This window comes from Coregonus clupeaformis, chromosome 31 (genome assembly GCF_020615455.1).
Source record: "Coregonus clupeaformis isolate EN_2021a chromosome 31, ASM2061545v1, whole genome shotgun sequence".
In the NCBI taxonomy this organism is placed as follows: domain Eukaryota; kingdom Metazoa; phylum Chordata; class Actinopteri; order Salmoniformes; family Salmonidae; genus Coregonus; species Coregonus clupeaformis.
The window spans coordinates 34,284,940-34,311,733 of record NC_059222.1 but is presented as its reverse complement, the minus strand read 5'-3'; the positions used below and the strand labels follow the sequence as shown (position 1 = coordinate 34,311,733).

The 26,794-nt window shown below is 45.5% G+C and overlaps 1 protein-coding gene across 3 annotated transcripts in view; it reads left to right on the top strand.

The window, feature by feature from the left end:
- The first annotated feature begins 7,127 nt into the window (after positions 1 to 7,127).
- LOC121540794 (proteasome activator complex subunit 4B-like) overlaps positions 7,128 to 26,794 on the top strand; it is a 52,655-nt gene continuing 32,988 nt past the window's right edge. Inside the window, exons 1-10 of one of the 3 annotated variants that reach the window (XM_041849889.2) lie at positions 7,128 to 7,710; positions 13,883 to 14,023; positions 15,268 to 15,384; positions 16,406 to 16,471; positions 16,572 to 16,628; positions 18,746 to 18,790; positions 22,760 to 22,909; positions 23,255 to 23,318; positions 23,562 to 23,636; positions 25,180 to 25,302. In XM_041849889.2, coding sequence (XP_041705823.1) covers positions 7,514 to 7,710; positions 13,883 to 14,023; positions 15,268 to 15,384; positions 16,406 to 16,471; positions 16,572 to 16,628; positions 18,746 to 18,790; positions 22,760 to 22,909; positions 23,255 to 23,318; positions 23,562 to 23,636; positions 25,180 to 25,302 — 1,035 coding nt within the window. In that variant the 5' untranslated portion in view covers positions 7,128 to 7,513. The remainder of the gene's footprint in view (positions 7,711 to 13,882; positions 14,024 to 15,267; positions 15,385 to 16,405; positions 16,472 to 16,571; positions 16,629 to 18,745; positions 18,791 to 22,759; positions 22,910 to 23,254; positions 23,319 to 23,561; positions 23,637 to 25,179; positions 25,303 to 26,794) is intronic. The other 2 variants (XM_041849890.2, XM_041849891.2) reach the window with 2 other exon arrangements.

The following is a 26,794-nucleotide window of genomic DNA, read 5'->3' as shown; positions in this document are numbered from 1 at the left end:
CAGAGCCACGTTACTGAATGCACCCATCTCTGACGACGGCCTGTTTGGGGTCGCCGTCAAAGATGCGACGGAGCGTTTTATGAGGCTTGACCAGGAGAGGAAGCAGCTGGCCAGACACCTGCCACTGGCAGGAAGACTCGGCCCTGCACCGAAACAACCGTCAAGCTCCACCGCCTCAAGTAGACAGGGGTCTACAGCGAGGCGTCGTACCCGGCGCCATGCAGCGACTTCCGGCAGCAGAGCAGCGGGCCCCGCCCCTCCTGCGGAGCCAGAGGTCCCGACCGTGCCATTGACGAGAGAGTTCGTCAGAGCGTCTTCTTGGAAGCACCCGAAGGGTGGCCAGAAGAGACTCCGCCTATGACGTGGCGAGGGGGCGAGAATGGGAGATGGCACAGCGGCTGGTATGACTGTGCCCACTATTCCCCCCCACCCTTCTGTTGAGGGTATGGAGGGAACTGTTGTTGTTGATGTGTTGAATAAAGAGTTGGCTCCAAATGACTTTGTCACAAGAGAGCCCCTTTTCCATGATACATCCGAGAACGTTCAAGCTCCTTCACTCTCTCTCTCTCTCTCCACTCTGACTGTAGCTCATCCCACCAAGGGTGCATAGTTGAACACACACATGAGGCGGGTGTTAAAAAGGTAACAAGGCGCTGAAAATGCCCGAAAAAGTCGCCGCTCTCGTTGCAGAGATTACGGAACTTTTGGCGAAGGAGGCGGTCACAGTAGTTCCCTGGGAGCAAAGGAGCAAAGGGCTATATTCGCCCTATTTCCTGGTGCCAAAAAAGACAGGGGGAATGAGGCCGATATTGGATTTACGCATTCTCAATGAGAATGTAGCCAAACGGCCCTTTTGAATGCTAACGACAAAACGTCTACTGGAATGTGTCCAGAAGTGAGACTTTTGTACGAGCATAGACCTAAAGGATGCGTACTTTCATGTGCCGGTGCAGCCGCGTCACAGGAAGTTTCTGCGGTTCACCTTTCAAGGGATAGCGTACGAGTTCACGAGGATGCAATTCGGGTATGCCCTGGCACATGGCACGTTTTCCAAATGTGTGGAGGCGGCAGTGGAACCGTTGCGTCGTCAGGGAATAAGGCAGGGGTGTCAAACTCATTTTAGCTCAGGGGCTATTCCCAAGTGGGCCGGACCGGTAAAATCATGGTATATATAACTTAAAAACAACAACTTCAGATTGTTTTCTTTGTTTTAATACGATCAACATAAAACATAAAGCTGGAGCCTGAGGACAGTGTGTCCAAAATAGTACAAGCACAACATCACTATTAATCATAAAACACCTCAAGTTTATTTGAAAATTCTAAAGAAAAAGAACACACAAACACACAATGCCTCAGTGATTCACAGAAGTATATCACAGATCACAGAACTATATCAGGGTGTCTCGTGCAGCACTTTAAGTGGGGTTGCATAGTTTATTTGACTCCTGATACCTGGCATCTTTTAGCTTTCACCAGCGCATCAATATCAGGCGTCACCTCCTGAGTGGCAGCCAACTTCAGGATGTGATTCAAGTGCTTGTGCGTGAGCCTTGAGCGCAGCTTTGTTTTATTTATGCTCATTACAGAGAAAACTTGCTCACAAAGATATGTGGTTCCAAACATGCACAACCGTTTTGCAGCGAGGGCTGTCAAGTTGGGGTAACCTGGCAAGAGATTCTGATAAAATGTGTCCAAGCCAGCTGCGGCAAATTTGCCCTTCAAATCCGAGTCACACTGCAAGTCTATTATTTCAAGTTGGATGCTGACGGGCAGATCAGAGGGATTCACGGTGAATGGCGAGCAAAAAACTTTGAAGTCTTTCTCCAGTTCACCAAAAATCTGAAAGCGTTGCTCAAACTCCCGTAACAGTCCCGTTATTTTATCTTTGAACCGCTTCATGTCTGCCACATGTTGGGTTGCGCACACATTTTTCAGACAGGGGAAGTGAGCTGCATCACCACCGGCGAGTTGCGTCTCCCACAATGACAGCTTTAACTTGAAAGAACATATGCTGTCATAATACTGCGTGACAACTTTGTTGCGCCCTTGCAGCTGTTTGTTCAAGTTATTCAGGTGCTCTGTAACATCCACCATAAATGCAAGGTCCTGCATCCATTCTGCGGAATGAAATTCTAACACTGGTTTGCCCTTTTCTTCCATGAACTGTTCAATTTCTTCTCGTAAATCAAAGAAATGCCTCAGCAAAGCACCTCGGCTTAACCATCTTACCTCAGTGTGGTATGGCAGGCCATAGATGTGGTCTTTCTCTCTGAGAAGGCTGTCAAACTGACGGTGATTCAGGCTTCTGGATCGGATGAAATTAACAGTTTGGATGACCACCTTCATGACGTTATCCATCTTTAATGACTTGCAACACAAAGACTCCTGGTGCAAAATACAGTGAAAAGTCCAAAAATCACGTCCTCCATTTGCAGATTGCACTTTCTCTCTGAACTTTGTCACAACGCCTGCTTTTTTCCCGATCATTGACGGCACACCATCTGTAGCCAGGCTGACAGCGCGGGACCAGTCCACTCCGACCCTGTCCAGCGCGCCAACGAGTGCGGTGAAAATATTAGCTGCTGTCGTTGTATCTGTCATCGGCACCAACTCCACAAACTCCTCGGTGACGGTCAATGTGTCATCAACTCCGCGGATGAAAATGGCCAGTTGTGCAACATCTGTAATGTCCGTGCTTTCATCAATTGCAACCGAAAACGCAATAAATGACTTTACTTTTTGCTTCAACTGGCTGTCCAAATCCACTGAAAGATCGGAAATCCTGTCTGCAACTGTGTTTCTTGTCAGGCTGATATTTGCAAAAGCCTGCCGCTTTTCAGGGCACACAATCTCCGCTGCCTTCATCATGCATGTTTTTACAAATTCACCTTCACTAAATGGCTTTGAAGCCACTACGATTTCATTAGCAATGAGGTAGCTAGCTTTCACTGCAGCGTCACTGATGTCTCGGTTGTGAGTAAACACAGACTGCTGTTTCTTCAGACCTGCCAACAGTTCATTCACCTTCTCTCCTCTCCGCTGTCCTTGAAAGTTGTCATATTTGTCAGCATGAAGACTCACATAGTGGCGACAAAGGTTATAATCTTTCAGCACTGCAACATGCTGTGAACACACCAAACATACAGCTTTCCCATTCAATTCCGTGAATAAATAGGAGGATGACCATTTTTCTTGGAACAAGTAAAAGTAGCTCATCAGGACTGGCTGCACTTGCTTGACCTACTTGCTCTGCCCCGGTATAAATCCAGTGGATGCAATTGGAACAGCAGTTTCTTTTATTGAAAAATTGCAGCTCATTTTTATACTTTACAAAATCATCTCGCGGGCCGGATTAAACCCGTTTGCAGGCCTGATCCGGCCCATGGGCCGGACGTTTGACACCCCTGGAATAAGGCTACTAGCCTACCTAGACGACCTACTGGTTCTCGCCCCGTCAGCAGAGCTGGCGTTCACTCACACGACACAGACAGTGATTCATCTCACGCGTCTGGGGTTCGCTGTGAATTGGAAAAAGAGCACACCCTGGCCCTGTCATCAGATTGTTTATCTGGGGATACAGATAGACACTGTGATGATGAGGGCTCAAATTTCGGACCCTCGAAGGGTTGCTATGTTGCTAGCCCTACGACGGTTTCGTCCGAATCACACGGTAACGGCGCTTTCGGTCATGTCAATCTTGGGTCTCATGTTGTCGGCCCATTTCGTGGTTCCGCTGGGACTCCTGCGCATGCACAGGATACAGCGATGGTTCGCCCAACTACGACTAGACCCATTGCGTCAACGTCGTCGGTTGGTGGTGGTACCTCTCTCGCTCAGTGCAGATCTGAACTATTGGAGAGACCCGCATGTTCTCACACACGGAGTCCCAATGGGCAAAGTGTCCTCCTACATTCCAGTGTTTACAGATGCCTCTCTGACTGGATGGGGAGGGACATGTCAGACCAAAGCGATAGGAGGTGTGTGGCCTCTTTTGAGTCGTCACATCAACCTCTTAGAGTTGGAAACGGTTCTACTGGTTCTGACCCACTTCGCGTCTACCCTTCGGGGTCGCGATGTGCTGGTCTGGTCAGACAACATCGCCAGGGAGGAGTCAGGTCTCCTGCACTCCACCAGGTGGGGGAGGAATTGTGGCTGTGTGCTCACGAGCACCTTTGCTCATTGAGAGCAGCACACATTCCAGGCTACTTGAACGTAGGGGCAGACATCATGTCTCGAGGGGGTCCTCGAGACGACGAGTGGCGTCTGCACCCGAACATCGTTCTCCAGATTTGGGAACGGTTCGGGAGAGGTGGATCTATTCGCGTCATGTGTGAACGTGCAATGCCCTCTTTGGTTCTCTCTTCGAGCTCAGGACGAACCACCACTGGGGAGGGACGCATTTGCGCACCGACCGTGGCCGAGAGTTCTCCTGTATGCTTTCCCACCGCTGTCCTGCATTCTCCCACTGTTAGCCAGGGTGAGATCAGGCGGGCTGTCAATCATATTGGTGGCTCCCGATCGCCCAGGGGCTCCATGGTTCGCGGAGATGATTCAGATGTTGAGTGCGCCACCTTGGCCAATTCCACATCAACGGGACGCGTTGTCTCAGGCATGAGGTGCGATAGGGCAGTTGCCCATAATCGGCCAACCACTGAAAGTTTGGCTCCTGAGAGGGACAGGCTAGAGCGCCGTGGGATATCTGATTCTGTAATCAGAAACATACAGGGTTCACGTGCCAGTTCCACTTCCAGGGTTTATGCCAGCAAATGGAACGTGTTTTCACAGTGGTGTGCCACAGAAAATGTGGACCCCGTGTGCTGTCAGGTTGAGAGTGTTCTCTCGTTCCTACAGTTCTTATTTGAGAAGCAACGATCACCCGCCACCATTAAGGTGTTTGCAGCTGCGATTTTCGGCTTGTCATGAGGGGTTTGGCAGAGACACTGTCTTCAGCCACCCTCTAGTGAAACGTTTCCTTTTAGAAACACGGAGGCTTAGGCCAACGCCTCGAGCCACGGTTCCGCAGTGGGATTTGGCTCTGGTACTCGAAGCGCTCTGCGAGCCGCCGTTTGAACCATTGAACCAAATTTCCCTCAAGATGCTGTCTGTGAAGACGGCACTGTTGCTCGCTTTGACTACTGCTAAGCGTGTCAGTGATTTGTGTGCTTTTTCGACGAGACCCGACTGCCTTGCCATTAATGGCGATTTGAACAGAGCGGTGTTACGTCCTAACCCGGCATTTATGCCGAAGGTTATTAAGAGCTCATATAGATCACAGACTGTGGAGCTGTGGGCTTTTTCTCCCCCTCCCCATGGGGAGAGGAGAGGGGAAAGGCTCCATCGCCTGTGCCCAGTGCGCGCTTTGGCGTGTTACGTTGAGCGCACAGCAGCGATAAGGTCATCGCCTCAGCTGTTTGTGTGTCACGGTGCGGCTGCACTAGGTAGACCACTTTCGAAACAGCGTCTGTCTCATTGGCTTTGCGAAGGCATTGAGACAGCTTATAAGGCAGCGGGGCGACAATTGCCTCAGGGTATAAGAGCCCACTCCACTCGTGGAGTAGCGGCTTCTACTGCCCTTTTCAGAGGAACAGGGGTAGAGGATATCTGTGCAGCGGCGTCGTGGTCGTCACCGTCTCTATTTATCAGTTTCTATCTTTTGGATATGTCTTCTAACTCTTTGGCTCGGTCTGTACTCAGCGTAGCTGATGGGAGACCTTGAGCTAGGACAAAGGAATGCAGGACTAAAGAGGTAGGTCTCTTTCAGGTCCGCTCCTGTTAGAGGGAGACATATATGACATGACTCCTGACTGACATGTTCAGTACAGTAGAGGGAATGTTATTAATCTGCCCACCAGTGTTACTGGGTTGGGGCGGGATGATGAGGGAAATAGTTTTTGTAACTTTGTTACATTACTATTAGACCAGTCATAAAATATTGACGGAATTGTGACGTCATCTATCTGTTGGCTCAGATTAGTATGACTCATATTCTGGTTATCTGCCCACTAGACATTGGCAATGCCATTGGACTAGGTGGGGCGGATTTGTACTGAGGACACAGTATATTGTGACACAGTGTGTCACAGTACTGTGGGACTTGGTCGCAGCCATTGCTAGGCCCGACCTTTTCATTTAAGTGGGAAGTGTTGGGCTCGGCAGGGAGTACATTTTGGAGCACTGCGCTCCGCCTTAAACCAATAGGAGCAGAGCTCCCCTATGGGGCGGAGCTCCACGATATAGAACGATAGTTACCAGAGTGTAACTCCAGTTCTATGAGTGGAGCGGAGCCCCATAGGACTTAAGGCCCTGCCGACCCTCTCTAGTCTCGCTGAAGATAAATATCTCGGGAGGCTGATTGAGGGGAGGCGTCCCCTCTTATAGGGACACCTGTACTCCTATTGGCTGCAGGTGTGTGCATAATTTTGTCTCAGGCTGTTCGCTGCCTAGGCAGCGGGGTAAACCAATAGGAGCAGAGCTCCCCTATGGGGCTCCGCTCCACTCATAGAACTGGAGTTACAACTCTGGTAACTATCGTCACTGGGACTGAAAGACTTCTCAGCAGAGGAGTTGCATAGAGTTTTGTCAGAAGTCATACCATCCTCTTAGGCCATAGAACTTGAGATGGGAAATATGGAGATTTTAAGGAAGGAAGAAGTGGGAGTTTTTTTTTTTTTTGTCAATGTGTAGTTTGCCACTAAACCCACAGAAGAAGAAAAATAATAAGAAGATTGGTTTCATCGACTGGGCTTTTAGAAAAATAGGGACGTATTGCATCGCAAATAATTTAATGTGGTCCTCTGTAGCTCAATTGGTAGAGCATGGTGCTTGTAACTCCAGGGTAGTGGGTTCGATCCCCGGGACCACCCATACGTAAATATGTATGCGCACATGACTGTAAGTCGCTTAGGATAAAAGCGTCTGCTAAATGGCATATTATTATATTATTGATGTAGGTAGGCCGTGAATGGCCACACATTCCAGTACAGTAGGTGGCGGTGTATGCACCTTAAATTGGATGCGATCCGCCAACCCAATCCCAAAGAAGAAGAAGAACACGCTAGTTCTTTTTTTCTTGCGAAAATGACGCAAATGACTCTAGGGGAGGAGCCGATTGCGTGGGTGGGTGTCTGGCATGGTGTCTCGTAAAGAAAGGTTGAAAGTAATCAGACGGATATAAGTATCTAGCAACAGAGGGTTAGCTAGCTATTTGAGAAGAAACCAATTTTAAGTGCCAACGTACTCTTTCAAGAAAGCATCTTCGACTGAATCGGATATCTACATTTTTGTGTAGTCATATCAATGCCCAATTGTGATATTTAGCTAGCATGGTGTTACAAAGGAAACATTATTACATTAACTTGTTGTAGCTAGCTAGCAAGCTAACGTTATTACGAAGTTACACAGAAGGATACAAACTGATTAAACAAAGCTAGCTAACGTACTACGAGCTAGTTAAATACAGTAGTTTGTCAAGCAAAGAAGAGAACAAAACATACATTTGGGAAATTGTAATATGAAAGAAGACGTGTCGGAGAAATTAGGATTTGTCCCTCAAAAAGACATCGTCTACAACAAACTTCTGCCATACGCGGATATATTAGACGAGGAATCCAATGACATTTTGCGTAAAATCAAAGGAAACTTGGGCCGGGCTGTCCAGCTTCGAGAGATATGGCCGGGTGTCTTGTTTTGGACAAGGAAACTTTCCACGTAAGTGCTAACGTTAGCTAACCCAGTTCAGTTGTGGTTTCTAACTAGCTACAGTAGCTAACTAGTTAATCAATTAACTGTATTTATAAAGGCCTTTTTACATCAGCAGATGTCACTAAGTGCTTATACTGAAACCCATCCTAAAACCCCAAACAGAAAACAATGTAGAAGCTCGTAGTTGGTCATTCACCTGCCCTGTAAATTAATTTAGGTCGCTAGCACGTGGCTAGCGAACTAGCTAGTTACATTTGGTTTTGCCAAATAGTGTTAGAAGCTAGCTAAGGTTCGATTTACGTTGGAGCAAGTGGGCTGCCTACCGGTAGTTAGCTAGCTAACATATCTATTTGACCGGTGTATTTTGAAATCGGTGTAGGCATCACTGTCACTGACTGGGCGGGCCGTTGTGGATTTAGCAGCTAGCAGGATTAGCCAGGCCAAGAAGCAAGCTCTGACGTGAGGTAGCTAGCTAGATGTGTTTTGTGCGCAAAAGTGTAAGAATGATAACATAGCCAGGCAGCTGCCAGTAAGCGTTGAAATGTCAATCCCGAGATAGCAAGGAACATGGCTAATGACATGTCATAAATCACGATATGAGTAATGTTAGCAGTGGCCACAAGCAACGCCGGGCTAAGTACCAATTGCTGTGTCATTAGAATACGACAGTTTCTAGCCAGCTAGTTAACTAGGCTAGCAAAATACTCCCTAAACTAGCTGCATCTTGTTTGTAAACATGCTTGTAGGCCTAACTAGTTAACGTTAGTTGTATTACCGGTGACTTGCCACAGAGTGACGACTTTATATTTCTAACATCAGTTTCCATGTACCCTAATGGCCCAGCTAGCTAGGTAGCTACTTGAGACACTGAGCGAGTTTGTTTTACATTGTTCCGTGCCCCGGTTAGGCGGGGTTTGCATATTTTAGACTATTCCATTGGTCCAAAGTGAAATCTCTACCCACCCGGGGCACCGGGATATACAAAACGATTTTGCCCAATGTCACTGCCATCATGACCCTATTGTCCAAATCCCTCTTAACAAGCCATGTCTTCACTTAGGCTAGCTAAATTGGCCAGGCGTTGCTTAGTCACTGTGACTGTATGGTAGATACAATCTAATGGGAGGACTACTTTTTTTTTTAAACCAAGGCTGTTGTGTTAACTTGCAATGACTTCACAAGATTCTGTGTTGATAGTTTTACAACAGAGACCCATGATTTAGCTAGCTGTATTGATTAGAGATGACAAAAACAACATAAAAAATGTCAAGGTGAAACAAACATTTCTTACTTTCCCCAAACATTCCCAAATATCATCAATATTATTTTCCAATAGGGAGTTCAGGTTTGCTGTCACATGGCATTCAACTAATGGTCATAACTACACAACACAAGTAGGCTACTCAAATTACCATAGTCCCTAGTTTAGGGCTCACTGATTGTTCAATGTCTGCTTTCACACTCACTGTTCACATATAGCCTTATCACTGCCAGTGATGCCTTATATGACATGCAGTCACACATAAATGCTGTGTGACCTCCTGAGGTATTTGGTGACACACACAATACATAGCTGACTGTGATTCAGGATGTAAACACTGATATCCTCTATCAGTGTTTTGGCAAATCTGACCATAACTTTACAAGCAAAAACTCAAGCTGGAAGTACCAGTGATGCGCTCAATACGGAAGTGGTCAGATGAAGCAGATGCTAAGCTACAGGACTGTTTAGCTATCACAGACTGGAATATGTTCCGGGGTTCATCCGATGGCATTGAGGAATGTACCACATCAGTCACCGGCTTCATTAATAAGTGCATCGACGACGTCGTCCTCACAGTGACCGTACGTACATACATACATATCCAAACCAGAATACATGCATTACAGGCAGCATCCGCACTGAGGTAAAGGCTAGAGCTGCCGCTTTCAAGGAGCAGGACACTAATCCGGACGCTTATAAGAAATCCCGCTATGCCCTCCGAACCATCAAACAGGCAAGGCGTCAATACAGGACCAAGATCGAATCTTACTACACTGGCTCTGACGCTCGTCGGATATAGCAGGACTTGCAAACTATCACAGATTACAAAGGGAAACCCAGCCGCGAGCAGTCCGAGCACGGCCCCATTCACATTGACGGGGCTGTAGTGGAGCGGGTCGAGAGCTTCAAGTTCCTCGGCATCCACATCACTAAGGACCTATAATGGTCCAAACACACCAACACAGTCGTGATGAGGGCCAGACAACACCTCTTCCCCCTCAGGAGTCTGAAAAGATTTGCCATGGGCCCTCAGATCCTCAAAGTTCTACAGCTGAACCATTGAGAGCATCTTTACTGGCTGCATCACAGCTTGGTATGGCAAATGCTTGGCATCCGATCATAAGTCGTTACTGAAGGTAGTGCGTTCGGCATAGTACAGAAGGAGTTCCCTGCCATCCAGGACCTCTATACCAGGTTGAGTCAGAGGAACGCTCTAAAAATTGTCAAAGACTCCAGCCACCCAAGTCAGACTGTTCTCTCTGCTACTGCACGGCAAGCAGTACCGGAGCGCCAAGTCTGGGACCAAAAGGCTCCTAAACAGCTTCTACCCCCAAGCCATAAGACTGCTGAACAGTTACTCAAATGGCTACCCATACTACTTGCATAAACACCCTTTTTTGTTGTTGTATTGGCTCTATGCACACTCACTGGACTTTACCCACACACTCACAAATACTACACTGACACTCTAACACACACACACTACATATGCTCACACACACAAAACACACACACACATGCATGTGGTCCTCTGTAGCTCAGCTGGTAGAGCACGGCGCTTGTAACGCCAAGGTAGTGGGTTCGATCCCCGGGACCACCCATACACAAAAAAAATGTATGCACGCATGACTGTAAGTCGCTTTGGATAAAAGCGTCTGCTAAATGGCATATTATTTTGACGCCACTCACACAGACACACTTTCACACTCTTCACATACTCTGTTGCTACTCTGTTTATTATCTATCCTGATCAGGGCCTAAAATTAACACCTGCCAAATGCGGGTAGATTTTGACATTGGCGGGTAAGATGTCTATTTCACCAGCCACGTTGGCGGGTGATCAGGGCTCCAGTGCGAGAATTTCACTCGCATTTGTGAATAAAAATAGGAAAGTATGATCACATTTATAGCAAAATAAATGGTGCAGTAGCTGTTTTCAATGTATTTCTGCCGTTTTGTTTCATAGCTGGTAAATTAATCGGATAAAGTCAAAGAACTATGAAACCTACAATAGCCAATCCCACCTCGCGCTGCAACACTGTCTGGCTTGGGGCTGTGCGCAGGAATAAAAGTTGGTCTAATTTACTTGAAACAAAAGTCTACTTTAGTGAGACTTTGTCCTCGTGTTTCTTGGCTATTTACCTTGTTTTGTTCCCAAGCTAGGTTGTTTTTCAATGTTTGAGTTTAAACTGTTACAAAAAGAAGGCAACCCAGCTACTAGTCAGACTCAATCTCACTGTAACCTCCTGCTCTTAAAGGGGCAGGCAACATTTGTTGTCTCATCTGTGATCTTTTGGTTAAAAGACTCGGGTCACAAAATGAAATTAAACAATATACCACATTACTTCTTACTACATAGTAATACATTTATTGTTTTAGAAACATTACAAAGCCTGTTCATCTTGTTTTGTTGGTGTAATGTTAGGGGGAAAGTATTTTGGCTGGTAAAAAAATCTGTGGCTGGTGGACCAAAAAGTAAATTTTAGGCCTTGTTCCTGATTGCCTTGTCACCTTTACCCTACCTACATGTACAACTACCTCGTACCCCTGCACATTGACTCGGTACTGGTACTCCTTGTATATAGCCTCGTTATTGTTAGTTTATTGTGTTACTATTTTCTTACTTTTTAACTCTGCATTGTTGGGAAAGGGCTCTTAAGTAAGCATTTCACGGTCAAGTCTACTAAACCTGTTGTATTCGGCGCATGTGACAAATACAATTTTATTTTATTTGGTACAGCACAGTGAGCAGTAATAAAGTTAGACGACCATAATAAGGCCTTACACAAGGTTGATGTAAACAGTGGTTGAGTGTACATGAACTGTACCACATCCTGATTATACCCAGGGCCATGTTCAGTACCAAAACATTCTCGAACGTGGCAGATAGAAATTCCACAAATGGAGCCGACGTGATTCCTTATTCTACATGTCAGATATGCATGTTTGTTCTACATAGCATATATGTTTTTATTTAAAATGTTTGCCCCCTTTTTCTCCCCAATTTCGTGATATCCAATTGCGATCCAATCACGATCTTGTCTCATCGCTGCAACTCCCCATGGGCTCGGGAGAGGCGACGGTCGAGTCATGCATCCTCTAGAACATGACCCGCCAAGCCATGCTTCTTAACACCCGCTCGCTTAACCCGGAAGCCAGCTGCACCAATGTGTCAGAGGAAACACCGGTCAACTGATGACCGAAGTCAGCCTGCAGGCGCCCGGCCCGCCACAAGGAGTCGCTAGAGCGCAATGAGCCAAGTAAAGCCCCCCCCGGCCAAACCCTCCCCTAACCCGGACGATGCTGGGCCAATTGTGCGACGCCCTATGGGACTCCCGGTCACGGCCGGTTGTGACAGCCTGAGATCGAACCCCAGGCTGTAGTGACGCCGCAACACTGCGATGCAGTGCCTTAGACCACTGTGCCACTCGGGAGGCCTACATGGCATATTTCTATATGAACGTTCCAAAATGTTGCGTCCTACTGAACGCGCCCCCAGGCCTATACCTTCAGTAGAGAATAGCCTATATAATTTACAAAGTGTCAGGCTACATAAGATTGGATGCTGTTGTGAGAGCCAGTTCTGAATGTAAGGCACTCATCAGATCTCCCCAAATCAGAAGAGACCTGTTCCAAATATATAGGCTCCGTACTGGTTTATGGGAATAGCTGCACTTAGACAGTGTCTTCACCTTGTTGATGTTGTAACATTACATCAGGTTTCTCTGTCTGTTGTGTGTTTGCCATGTTTTATCTGGTTGTACTAGCTAGGCTCAGTAGGCTGTCTTTAACCTTAGGCTGTGTCAGTTGGTCCTAGGTTATGTCCCAAATGGCACCCTATTCCCTATGGGCCCTGGTCAGAAGTAGTGTACTACGTAGGGAATAGGGTGCCATTTGGGACTAATGCTGCGTTGGCATGTCCGACCAGGCTATGACTGAGTCACTGCCGGCTCAGCCCAGACTCAGAGAAATGGAAACTCTGCTCTCAATAGTTGATCTAGATTCTAGAGCTACACAAGTATTTTGGCTCCTCAGCAAGAACAAGAAGCATTCAATGCAGGCATAGTAGGCCTATCTCTGTGGTCTGTACAGTTGTTGCCTGGCCCTGAGCACATTGGAATGGCCTATATGGAGGGGGGAGAGAATTCCCAGCAGATGTATCAGAAATGTTTGAATGTTATTCACAGGAAAGAAACTTAGCAATTAGGCCTAGGTTTAATAAAAGTTGTAGTTACTTTGCAAGCTTTGTGTGTGGGAGTTTCTTTCCTTGAATAACATAATCTCCTAAAGGCCTAGCTATTGGTCTAATCCCCATCTTCTCCTTCCCAATCAGCTTTGCACATATTTCCTATTCACCTGTTCTATACTAGGCTATACCCATGAAGCTGTTTTTGTTGTTCAGGAACATGCGTCTGTGCAGCAGAACGTTTGCACATATTTCGTGTGCATCTGCTCTAGTAGTAGTAACTTTGTCTTGGTGGGGTAGCTCAGAGAGTCTTTTCTCTATTCTATCCATTCTGCTCTATACAAGGAGGTTAGCCTATATTCTAGTCTGGCCCTGACCAGACTCCGGAGCCAGCTCACTTTGAATGGCGTGGTCTGGATGCTCAGGCTAGCTATAGGCATAGCCCTATGGCTGCGGCCACATTATTTTGTGTCTGAAAATTCCTGATTGTACCAATGGGTTTCAAATGCGAGTCCTCCTTTGACGGATGTTGGTAAACAGAGTTGATAGTCTGTCAAACACACTAGGCCTTTGTCAGCCTTTTTTGCATATGCAGCTCGTCCGAAAATAGTTGCGTTGAAATCAACTTTTGATGGACAAAAACAGACAATTGTTGAATGCATATATGATTTAATCCGCGTTCATGCGTCTCTTTGTGGCTGTAGCCTAAAGCTGTTCTTCTCTTATAGGTACATGCGGTTGTACGGCAGGAAGTTCAGCAAGGAGGACCATGTGCTGTTCATCAAGCTGCTGTACGAGCTGATCACCATCGACAAGCTGGAGATCAGTATGATGCAAGGCCTCGCCCGGCTACTCATCAACCTCCTCAAGTAAGACCACGGGCTACACACACGGTCACGCCTCCAAACACACACGGTCACGCCTCCAAACACACACGGTCACGCATCCAAACACACACGGTCACGCATCCAAACACACACGGTCACGCATCCAAACACACACGGTCACGCCTCCAAACACACACGGTCACGCCTCCAAACACACACGGTCACGCATCCAAACACACACGGTCACGCATCCAAACACACACGGTCACGCATCCAAACACACACGGTCACGCATCCAAACACACACGGTCACGCATCCAAACACACACGGTCACGCATCCAAACACACACGGTCACGCATCCAAACACACACGGTCACGCATCCAAACACACACGGTCACGCCTCCAAACACACACGGTCACGCCTCCAAACACACACGGTCACGCCTCCAAACACACACGGTCACGCATCCAAACACACACGGTCACGCATCCAAACACACACGGTCACGCATCCAAACACACACGGTCACGCATCCAAACACACACGGTCACGCATCCAAACACACACGGTCACGCATCCAAACACACACGGTCACGCATCCAAACACGCACGGTCACGCATCCAAACACACACGGTCACGCCTCCAAACACACACGGTCACGCCTCCAAACACACACGGTCACGCATCCAAACACAAACGGTCACGCCTCCAAACACACACGGTCACGCCTCCAAACACACACGGTCACGCCTCCAAACACACACGGTCACGCCTCCAAACACACACGGTCACGCCTCCAAACACACACGGTCACGCATCCAAACACACACATCCACAAGCTGGAGATCAGCATGATGCAAGGCCTCGCCCACCTCATCAATCAATGTCACATTATAGGACTCTAAACAGCCTCCTGTGTGGCTCAGTTGGTAGATCATCGCGCTTGCAACGCCAGGGTTGTGGGTTCGATTCTCACGGGGGACCAGTATGAAAAATGTATGCACTCCCTACTGTAAGTCGCTCTGGATAAGAGCATCTGCTAAATGACAAAAATGTCAATGTATAATTTATTTTCTTGGTTTGTCAGTGACTGATTGGTCTACTGATTTCCTCATTGTGTGCGAAGCTCAAGTGTCACTCACGTTTCAGAGTTGAAATACTCTCCATAAATTGAACCCTTCACTCACCTAATTGTGTGAAGCTCTTTGAGGCAAGGGTGACATGATCGTTTAAATGAAGTCCTTTTACATATGTTAACCCCACCTACTCTATTTCTAACAGGAAAAGAGAGCTGCTGTCGCGGGAGGACCTTGAGTTGCCTTGGAGACCCCTGTACGAGCTGCAAGACAGGATCCTCTACTCAAAGACTGAACACCTGGGCCTAAACTGGTTCCCCAAGTATGCCCCTCTTCTCTTTTACCAGCACGGTTAAAAACAGATTTTTTGTTTTTTAAGAACTGCATATTGACACATTGAAACCAACCTACTCAGCTGTAAAACCTTAAAGGTAAAGTCTGTGTTATGACATCATCATACACTGCGGGGTGACATACAATGACATACAATGACATACATAAATCGTCCAAGACTGCCACTATTGGTTCTTCCCGTTTTGAGCCCTCCCTTGATGCATGCTGGGAAGGTTCTAAAAGCAGGAAGGTGGCGGTGCCCCGCTTCGCACGATGATGTAATATCGATGAGTCTACCTTTTTAATGTTTTTTTTTATGGAGCTGACTCCTGAATCTCTAGGGGTGTTATAAATGGGTTTATTGTGAAAAACATTGCTCTATTCTGTTGGTATCTGTTGGCGATGTATTGGTACTGCCTATTGCTATGGTACTGCCTAATACAGTTCAGCACACAGTTCAGTTTCCCTTCTCCCCCCTCCTTTCTTACATGTACATATTTTCTCTGTTATCCCTGCCCCTGTTGTTGCCTAGGCTAATTTCTGAAAGTGGAAAAATCTGAACCTCCACCTACCCCCAACAGAACCTCAGGTGGCATATAGCCCAAGAGCCCCATTCCCTGGTCATCACTAGCTTCCACAGCTACAAAGTTGTAAACCCCGCCTATTTCTATAATTTATCTTCTTAAAATGTGATTTTAAACCTAACCCTAACTTAACCACACTGCTAACCTTGTGCTTAACCCTAACCTTAAATTAAGACCAAAAAGCAAATGTTCATACATTTTTACGATATATCCAATTTTGACTTTGTGGCTGTGGAATCTAGTGGAAACCCCCTCCCCTCCCACCCCTTTTTTTCCCAGCAAGCAGTGCGAGGTGCTCTTGTATGGTTCTATGGGAACATTGTGTGTCACAACAAAGACTTGCTAGCACATAAGTAATCGGCTCTCTCACCAAGGGAAGCAAACTGCCACGGTTTACTGATGCTTGGCCCTTCTTTGTTTTTAAAGAAAACGAGCCGTGAAAAAAAAACAGATCAGAAAATGTGCAATGCCGCTGCTGCAGTACAAAAAAAGGTGTTATCATTTTTTCTGATGTATTTAATTGATATTGAAGTGGCTTTTCATAGTGTGGATCTGAATGTGTTTTAATGCCTTTGTCTCCTCTCACATTCAGTTCCCTACGGCCTCGTGCTTCCTCTAAACACGTAATGATAAAATTGTTTCAGAGGTGGTAAGGACAACACTACTCTTTTGTGTATTTTTTTTTATTGAATCCTTTTATTGAGGCACTCTTTGATTTTAATTTTTCCATGTTGCATGTTGAAAACCAAAAAGCATACTGGACACCCCCACGCAGCTTGTTTGACATAAAATCAACTACAAATCAACCAAAAAGCAATGTTAACATTTCACTCATATTGGAGACTGTCGCACTGCATCTATCTGGACTCTGTACCCCCCTATATCCCCCTCCCCCTTTCTTTGTCAAGTCCCATATGATTTGGTGGATTGACCCACTCTGTCAGCACTGGAGGTTTTGCAGCAGTACCTCCTAGAGTAGCCTAGCCCATTCTGAAGTCACCTGTTTCTAAACGGCCATGATGGGTAACATCTTTGTGGTACAAAATAGCACAGATCTGTGCAAAATATGCCTCCTTATAATGCATATGGTTGAGTGTCGGGCCGTTGGTAATGGTGTTCTGGTCATGCTGCTTTGTATTTGTATTTCAGTGCATTAATTTGGTGATTGTCAGTGTGGTCTGTCTGTGGGAAGTAGGCCTATAAGGGCACTTTAGTTAGTGTGCATTCTTTCACTACTTCCCACAAATTTAAAAGCATTGTATTTGTGTTGGAATGGGCTAGATGGAGTTTCCATATAGGCCTAGCAGTCATTTCCTTTGAAGTCCATGAAGGGAAGTGAACAAGTGCACATTTGGGAGAAAGGAGAGATTAGGCTATTATTGGGACACAACCTAACTCACTCAAGCCCTGAGATGCAAAGCCAAGAGCCCTTGGCAGAAGTCACTTATGTTGAATTAAAGCAATGCAATCAGGTTGATTTGAAAAATACTTAAATGGAACAGAGCTTAGAGCGCGGTTGAATGGGATAGAGGGGCAGTTTAGAACACATGGCTTGAGCTCAGCATGCGTGTGAGTGGAGGGGAAGACAGGGGGATTGAGCGTGTTTGAGCTCAACGGCTGGGGTTATATTGGTCCTCAGCTAAATCTTTTGATACAGTTAGTTATGTGACACTGAGTTGAGTGACATGAGTTTAACCTTTTTATAAGCCATTATATGCAGAGAGGCCCTATTGGAACTGTGCCAAAATAAAAGTAACCAAACAAAAGCCGCTAACAGCAGTCAGAAATACTGTAATGTAGGCCTAGTATTGGTTGTATTATTTAGGCACCAAACAGAAGAAAATGGACAATGGCAGTGAGAAACGCTCATTTCAAGGGACTACTTGAACTTGTCCAGACCGCTTTCCGTTGGAAAACCTTTTCTGTTGCATTCCCTACTGATTACTGTTTAGTCAGGCTAGGTGATAAAAAGCCTCAAACAATAAGCAGATACCCTCGGCCAAAGGGCAACTCTCTCCACTGTCAAGGTCAGCATTCATTACAAGTAATAAAGGCTAGTCCTACTGTTTACATAAAGCATCAGGCCTCGTCTACATAAAGCATCAGTCCTCGTCTTTGTCCCTCATAGACAGTTCCCTAAGCCCAATAAAAGGCCTCATACTGATGATTAAGAATGAACAGAGTAAATCTGTTAATCAATTACCATTCATGTGTTGCTGTTACACTGCTGGCCCATAGCCATCCAGGACAAAGGTTGAACGGCCCTGGAATAGTCACATTGTTCTAGTCAATTACTTTAGTTCTGTTTATGTTTCTGTAGTCCTTTTGTCATGCTATGCCAGTTTGTGTCCCCGATTCCCTTGCTCTATGTATGTACACACCCGCCCCACACATCCCTTACTTCTGATCAGTGTTTGAGTTGATCCGGTACATACACTTGTCTCTCTACTGCTTGATTACAGGCACCATAATATTTGCTCTATAATATATGAATATTACTTGAAATGAGCACCACACCCTAAATGAGTACAGAGCCAGCACTTTTCTCACTACACTTGATGAGCACACTATATAAGCAGAATTTAAATGTGAGTTATTTGGCTGTACCTGCATTGTCAGTCATCCTTGTCCTAATTGCATTGGTGTGTTCAGTGTGCTCATTGTTTGATTTAACAGTCACCTTTGCACATCTGTCTCTGTTCTGATGTCTCATCTCTCTTTCTATCTTTCCCTCTCTTTCTCTCTCCTCCCTCTCTCTGTTTCCAGCTCGGTGGAAAACGTGTTGAAAACACTTGTGAAAAGCTGCAGACCGTAAGTATATATTTATACATTTTTTTAAGTATATGTATAATTTTTGTAAGAATTCAGTTGCTGAGCTCAAGGTTGGATTTAGGCCTACTGCACATTTTAGTGGCCTTTTATTGATTCCAGTACAAGGTGCACCTGTGTAATGATCATGCTGTTTAATCAGCTTCTTGATATGCCACAGCTGTCAGGTGGATGGATTATCTTGGCAAAATAGAAATGCTCACTAACAGGGATGTAAACAAATTTGTGCACAACATTTTAGAGACATAAGCTTTTTGTGCATATTACACATTTCTGGGATCTTTTATTTCAGCTCATGAAACTTGGGACCAACACTTTACATGTTGCGTATATATATTTTCTGTTCAGTGTAGAATAGAAGATATTCTATTTATTTTAGTTGTTCTACCAGTTATCAACATATTGTTCAATGTTGAAAAAAATATAGCCCATTGTTTATTCTGTGACTAGCTAATACGCATTCCTTTTTTTTGCTGTGGTATCATTTCGGTATAGAGTATTGTTTCGGTATAGAGTATCGTGACACTAAACCTGGTATCGAAGTCCAAAATCTGGTAACGTGACAACACTTGTGCAATTATCACAAAACATATTGCAAGGCAAGATACAGATTTACCAAGACATACAGTGCTATGAAAAAGTATTTGCCCCCTTTCTAATTTTCTCTACTTTTGCATATTTGTGATACTGAATGTTATCAGATCTTCAACCAAAACCTAATATTAGATAAAGGGAACATAAGTGAACAAATAACACAACAATTACATATTTATTTCATAAACAAAGTTATGCAACACCCAATTCCCCTGTGTGAAGAAGTAATTGCCCCCTTACACTCAATAACTGGTTGTGCCACCTTTAGCTACAATGACTCCAACCAAATGCTTCCTGTAGTTGTTGATCAGTCTCTCACGTCGCTGTGGAGGAATTTTGGCCCACTCTTCCATGCAGAACTGCTTTAACTCAGTGACGTGTGTGTTTTCAAGCATGAACTGCTCGTTTCAAGTCCTGCCACAACATCTCAGTTGGGATTAGGTCTGGACTTTGACTAGGCCATTCCAAAACTTCCAATTTGTTGCTTTTTAGCAATTTTCATGTAGACTTGATTGTGTGTTTTGGAGCATTGTCTTGCTGCATGACCCAGCTGCGCTTCAGCTTCAGATCACAGACGGATGGTCTGACATTCTCCTGTAGAATTCTCTGATACAGAGCAGAATTCATGGTTCCTTCTATTAAGGCAAGTCGTCCAGGTCCTGAGGCAGCAAAGCATCCCCAAACCATCACACCACCACCACCATGCTTGACCTTTGGTATGATGTTCTTACTGTGGAATGCAGAGTTTGGATTTCGCCAGGCATTACTGGAACCATGTCGTCCAAAAAGTTAAACTTTTGAATCATCTGTCCATAGAACGTTCTTCCAAGAGTCTTGATGATCATCCAGGTGCTTTTTGGCTTGAGTCAACTATTTGGACGAGATGGGTCCCATTATGCCTGGCGAAAACCAAACACTGCATTGAGATGTTGTGGCAGGACCTGAAATGAGCAGTTCATGCTTGAAAACCCACACGTCACTGAGTTAAAGCAGTTCTGCATGTAAGAGTGGGCCAAAATTCCTCCACAGCGACGTGAGAGACTGATCAACAACTACAGGAAGCATTTGGTTGAAGTCATTGCAGCTAAAGGTGGCACAAACAGTTATTGAGTGTAAGGGGGCAATTACATGGGGCGGCAGGTAGCTTAGTGGTTAAGAGCATTGTGCAAGTAACCGAAAGGTCATTGGTTCTAATCCCCGAGCCGACTAGGTGAAAAATCTGTCGATGTGCCCTTGAGCAAGGCACTTAACCTTAATTGCTCCTGTAAGTCGCTCTGGATAAGAGCGTCTGCTAAATGACTAATTTATTTTTTATTTTTACTTTTTCACACAGGGGGATTGGGTGTTGCATAACTTTGTTTATGAAATAAATGAAATAAATATGTAATTGTTGTTATTTGTTCACTTATGTTACTTTGATCTAATATTAGGTTTTGGTTGAAGATCTGATAACATTCAGTATCACAAATATGCAAAAGTAGAGAAAATTTGAAAGGGGGCAAATACTTTTTCATAGCACTGTATGCACACCACAGTTCTTTCTGCCTGCCCCCTCCTCTCTCTCCCTTGCCCGGGCAGCATCGCATTAGTGGAAATCAAGACAGTTTCAAGGCAGGTTATAGCTAGATATGTTTGAGTCGTGTCATCTGGGACAATTTTAGTATTTTAGCTAACCCTTTCCTAACCTTAACCAAATTCTCCTAACCTGCCGTGTTAATTATCCTAACCTGCTGTACATGTCCTCCAATCCTGCTACGAAAAGTTACTTCTGCTAGTCAAAACCGGCAGACCTGCCCTGAGAACAATCTTGGTTTCCACTAATGCGATAGAGCCTCGCGCTGGCTCTTCTGTTCTTTCTCTTCGCTAATGATGCGAGTGTGTGTTCAGGCTTCGGTCTGTTGTGTGTAGAATATCCTAGCCTATTCATTGAAGATAGGCCCTGCTTTACTGAAGTTGTGAGATATTGCAAGCCAAGAAATTGCGAGATAGAGCTTTTGATTGCCGATAGAAAGGACTAGTGCATGGTTCTGACTGTCTGCCTGGTGGCCGACCTGCCTATACTGTGCCCCTCCCCTATCTTTCCATCCCTCGCTAGCTTGCTATAAAAGATGCAAGTGTTTGTTCTCGGAATTGCGGCAACAAATCAGTCTCTGTTCCAAAATTCCTGATGCTTACACATGGCCTGTTAACCAATTGTGTTTACTTCAGTACTCCTGCCATTGAATGATAGACCTTGAGTAGAGATGCAGACAGAGCCAAGTGTCTACTCTGGATTAAATAAGACACATTCTGTGAAACTGAACTGTCAGGAAGAATTCTCCCTTTGGGAATTAGTTTAGGCATATTGACTGACAATTTGTGAATGTCATAATGGATAGTTCCATCCCTGGATGCTAAGCAAGGCTAGGTTTGTGTGTACACGCGTGTGTCGAGAAGCTTAGTCACTTAGTGAGTCCTTGAGTTGCTAGTGTACCGACTAGTTGGTTAATAATCCTATTAAATCTAATTCTGGTCTGGGAGAGAGTTTCCTGTTACTGTGAGCAGAGAAAACAGGGAGAGGGACAGAGGGAGAGCGAGAGAAGGGCGGAGGGAGAGCGAGAGAAGGGCGGAGGGAGAGCGAGAGGGGGGCGGAGGGAGAGCGAGAGGGGGGCGGAGGGAGAGCGAGAGAGGGGCGGAGGGAGAGCGAGAGGGGGGCGGAGCGAGAGGGGGGCGGAGCGAGAGGGGGGCGGAGGGAGAGCGAGAGGGGGCGGAGGGAGAGCGAGAGGGGGGCGGAGGGAGAGCGAGAGGGGGGCGGAGGGAGAGCGAGTTAAGGTGAGGGAGAGTGAGAGGTTGAGGGGGAGAGGTGGAGAGTTTAAACCCTGCACAACTTCTCTTCTGAGGTTGAAGTGCTGTTGCCATTGTGTTCACACACGCCTTCTCATGATCTGATTACATTAGCTAAACTGATGCTGTTTTATATAAACAAACACCAGTTTAACTGCCATTGTTTCATATACTGTGTACAAATTGAATGCTAATGCCATAGCAGCGAAAATAAAAATTATATTATAAGGAATCTATTTCTGTCTGCCAGCCATTGGTTTGTGACAATTGTCTGGTCTACGTGCATGTTGCACTTTGCTTGTCTTGGTGTGGGATGCTGTGAGGTCAGTTATTTATGAAATAGTCAATTCATTATTTGTGATGATTCTGCAGGTGTTTAAACATAACTATTGCCATATGCTCATCACATATTGTTGATCCTTGGCAAGTGGAAATAAATTAATATAGAAATTGTCTTCAGTTTGTAGGCATATGGTTCATACACATTACACCAAACAGTAGCTCAATGAATAATATAATTGTTTTATTCTTCAGGTACTTCCCGGAGTCGGCCACCCAGGAGATGTTGGAGGAGTGGCGTCCACTGCTCTGTCCGTTTGATGTGACCATGCAGAGAGCTATAGGATACTTTGAGCTCTTCCTCCCCACCACCCTTCCCCCAGAGCTGCACCACAAGGGCTTCAAGTGAGAACACATACACACACGCACACATATACACACGCACACACACAGCTCTGCCACCTCATAGGGTTGCAAAGTTATGGAAACTTTCCCAAAGTTCCCAAGTTTTTCAGTAATCCCAGTTAGAGGATTCCCTTACTGCTTATTCCCTCAGGATTACAGGAACGTTTCCGGAATTGTTCAACTCTACGAAATCCCAAAATGTTACCCCCAAAACACTATCACAATTGTTATTCTCTAATGAAAGGCAAGGTAATATCTTGAGCACAGTGTAACTGCCGCACATATGAGATTTGTGTGTGTAGCATAGCAAGTATGGTGTTTGACAGACTGTTTTATGTTCACCAGGTTGTGGTTTGATGAGCTCATCAGCTTGTGGGTGGCAGTACAGAACCTTCCAGGTTGGGAGGTGGTAAGTTAGACAACGTTCACTTGATTGACACACTGATGGGTGTGTGTGGTAGTATTAGCTTGGTGCCAGATCTGTTTGTGCTGTCTTGTCAAGTTGGCAAGACTGCACAAACAGATCTGGCACCAGGCTATTGTAGTACAGTTTCCAACGTTACATTTGATAGAAACAGAAGACGGTGAACCATTCGCTAGCTATTCCTCAATGAATGTTTTCCTTATTCCTTTATTTGGTTTGTTTACCCAGCATCTTGTCAACCTGTTTGCCCGCTTGGCCAACGACAACATTGGCTACATTGACTGGGACCCTTATATACCGAAGGTAAGGACAATCCTCCATCAATAACATTTGTCTAGCTGTGCCTGTAAAACTACCCCATCAACTCCACGCTACGCCATTGGTCTCTTCCAGCAGGTCCCAATTCACTCCCTACCCCTTCCCCTTGGCCTTAAAAAAAACTTTACTTCCTGATTTGGCCTCGTTTTTCATCAATGCTCATTAAGAAATGCTAGTGGCCATCACAGAAGGCAAACAAGAGTTGTCTTGGGGGTGTGGTTTGATGTGGGTGTTTCTTGGGTGTGTCTTTGCCATTCAATCACAACAAACAAGGACAGTAGCTTGCCAGTTCGAGTTTAAACATTATTGAAAGAAAGCTGGCAACATGCATCAAACATGTCAGGTTTACTTGATTATGAGCTAGCTAGCTAACGTTAGCTAGCAGGGATCAAACCTGTCTTCAGGTGCAACGTTAGCTATTCAAATCTTCCTCTCACGTTACACATTAGGGAGAGGCTATGTATTCAGCTAGTTACATCACATTATCATAGCCTAGTATCATAGTGGCATAGCCTATCAAATAATGACATGTAGCTAGCTAGCTCCAAAAAAAATGTAGCTACTTAGAAGTAGAAGATGGTCCATGCAAAGCGAACTCGCCCAGTCTTTTCCCAGAAAACACAGTGCCACCACATGTTAATAGGCAAAAGTAGATATGAATTGTTGACATAATTGTAATCCAAACCCAACCTTCATTTGTCCGTTGTGATGCACTAGGGTTCCAAACTCTGTTTTAGATGAGACTGACTTTATGACCAAAATTATCCTATTTACACTTTGTAGTCAATTTTGACACTAGAATAAATGTTTCTGACCCATATCGATGCCACATAGGACGTTTTCAAAGGGGTTAGTTGGTTTTAGGGGCAGTCGTTCTTTACCACTTCCATGTTTGCAGATCTATAAAGTGTAAGCAATAGTGTAAGCTCCAGCACTAAACTACTTAAACCTTACCATACCCTTCAGATCTGCAAAACATTGAAGGGGAAGGGGTAGTGAGCCAGTTTGGATCGGCTGAGAGTGTAACATGCGAAAATCTTACCCCTGATAATTTGACCTTTGGTTGTTGGCGTGCATGTTATAGCAGACTAGACATGACCAGACAGTCATTGAAGGTGATGCCTGTTAGTGGCACTAACTACTGTATCACTTTTCCCTGTTGATCCTCCTGGCTTGTCTTTTGGCATGTTTTGATACAGATTACATCACTGTTATCTGACTTAATTATGCCAACAGGCCCTGATCTCAAATGTGATGTAATGAAATGGTTGCCAATTCCAGTCCTTGAGTATCCCCAACAATTCACATTTTTATTGGAGCCCCGGAGAAGCACACCTGATTCTTGTCAACTAATTATCAGGCCCTCAGTGAGTTGAATCAGGTGTTTTTTGTCCAGGGATAAAATAAAAATGTGTGCTGTTGGGGGTACTCGAGGACTGGCGTTGGGAACCCCTGCATTGGACAATACATTCAGTGAATTAATGATAAAGTATTCATTTTCACACGGATTGCTCCTTTTTGATTCCAGATCTTCACTAGAATCCTACGTAGTCTGAATCTCCCGGTGGGGACCAGTCAGATGCTGGTTCCCAGATACCTGACAAACGCCTACGATGTCGGGCACGTGGTCCTCTGGGTCTCCGCTTTACTGGTCAGTCACTGTTCACAATCTGTGTTGCCCAATCAATCCTTTTGATATCTCCAAGTTTATTTCAATTTGTTCATGTATAATTGGCTGATGAAAATTAATTACATTATTTTTAGAGGGGAAAAAATACTGTAATCATACATTGTGATACCATTAAGCCCTGGATTAACAGAGAGTTTGGTGCTAAACTAAAGGATGAGGCTACCGCACACAGGGATATCGTAGACAACCCTGAAGCTACGGCTGAGGACATGAACAAGTACAAGAAGTCCCGCTATGACCTCCAGAGTCATCAAACGAGCAAAAGGAATAAGGTGGAATCATACTACAGAGGCTCCGACACTTGCTGCATGTGGCAGAGGCTATAGTCCATTACGGATTACAAAGGAAGTACCAGCCATGATCTGCCCAACGATGCCTCTACCAGACGAACTCAATGCATTTAATGCACACTTCGACAATGATAACATCGTGCCGGGTGTGAGGGTCACCACCGACCCATAAGACTAGGTGATCTCGCTCTCTACGGCCGACGTGAGTAAGGTCTTTAAGCAGGTCAACACCTGCAAGGCCGTGGGGCCCAACAGTATTCAAGAGCACGTTCTCAGAGCATGCGCAGAACAGCTGGCAGGCATATTCAACCTCTCCTTGTCCCAGTCTGTAATCCCCACGTTTTAAGATGACCACCATCATTCATGCCACAATGACTATTGGCCTGTAGCACTCACATCTGTAATCATGAAGTGCCAGCATCGAGACACCCTAGACCCACTCCGCCCCAACAGATCCATAGACGGCACAATGTCAATTGCACTCCACGCTGCCCTCACCCACCTAGATAAGAGAAATACCTATGTGAGAATGCTGTTCATTGACTACAGTTCAACACCATTGTCACCATTGTTCCTTTTTTTCACAGTCCCCAAATCCAGAACAAATTCAAGAAAGCCTACAGTATTATATAGAGCCATTATTGCATGGAACTCCGTTCCATCTCATATTGCTCAAATAAACAGCAAACCTGGTTTCAAAAAACAGATAAAGAAACACCCCATGATACAGCGCCTCTCCCCTATTTGACCTAGATAGTTTGTGTGTATGTATTGATATATAGGCTACGTGGTAGTGAGGGTAGGAAACATCACCTCCACCATGCTGACCCTCAACACGGGGCCCCACAGGGGTGTGTGCTTAGTTCACCCACGACTGCATGGCCATGCATGACTCTTAACACCATCATCAAGTTTGCTGACGACACGACGGTGGTAGGCCTGATCACCGGTGACAAAGAGACGGTATACGGGGAGGAGGTCAGAGACTTGGCAGTGTGGTGCCGGAAGAATAACCTCTCCCTCAACAAGGCAAAGAAGCTGATTGTGGACTACAGGAAAGGGGGGCGAGCACGCCACCATCCACATCGATGGGGCTTCAGTGAAGCGGGTTGAGAGCTTCAAGTTCCTCGCTGTCCAAATGATTAAGGACTTGAAATGGTCCA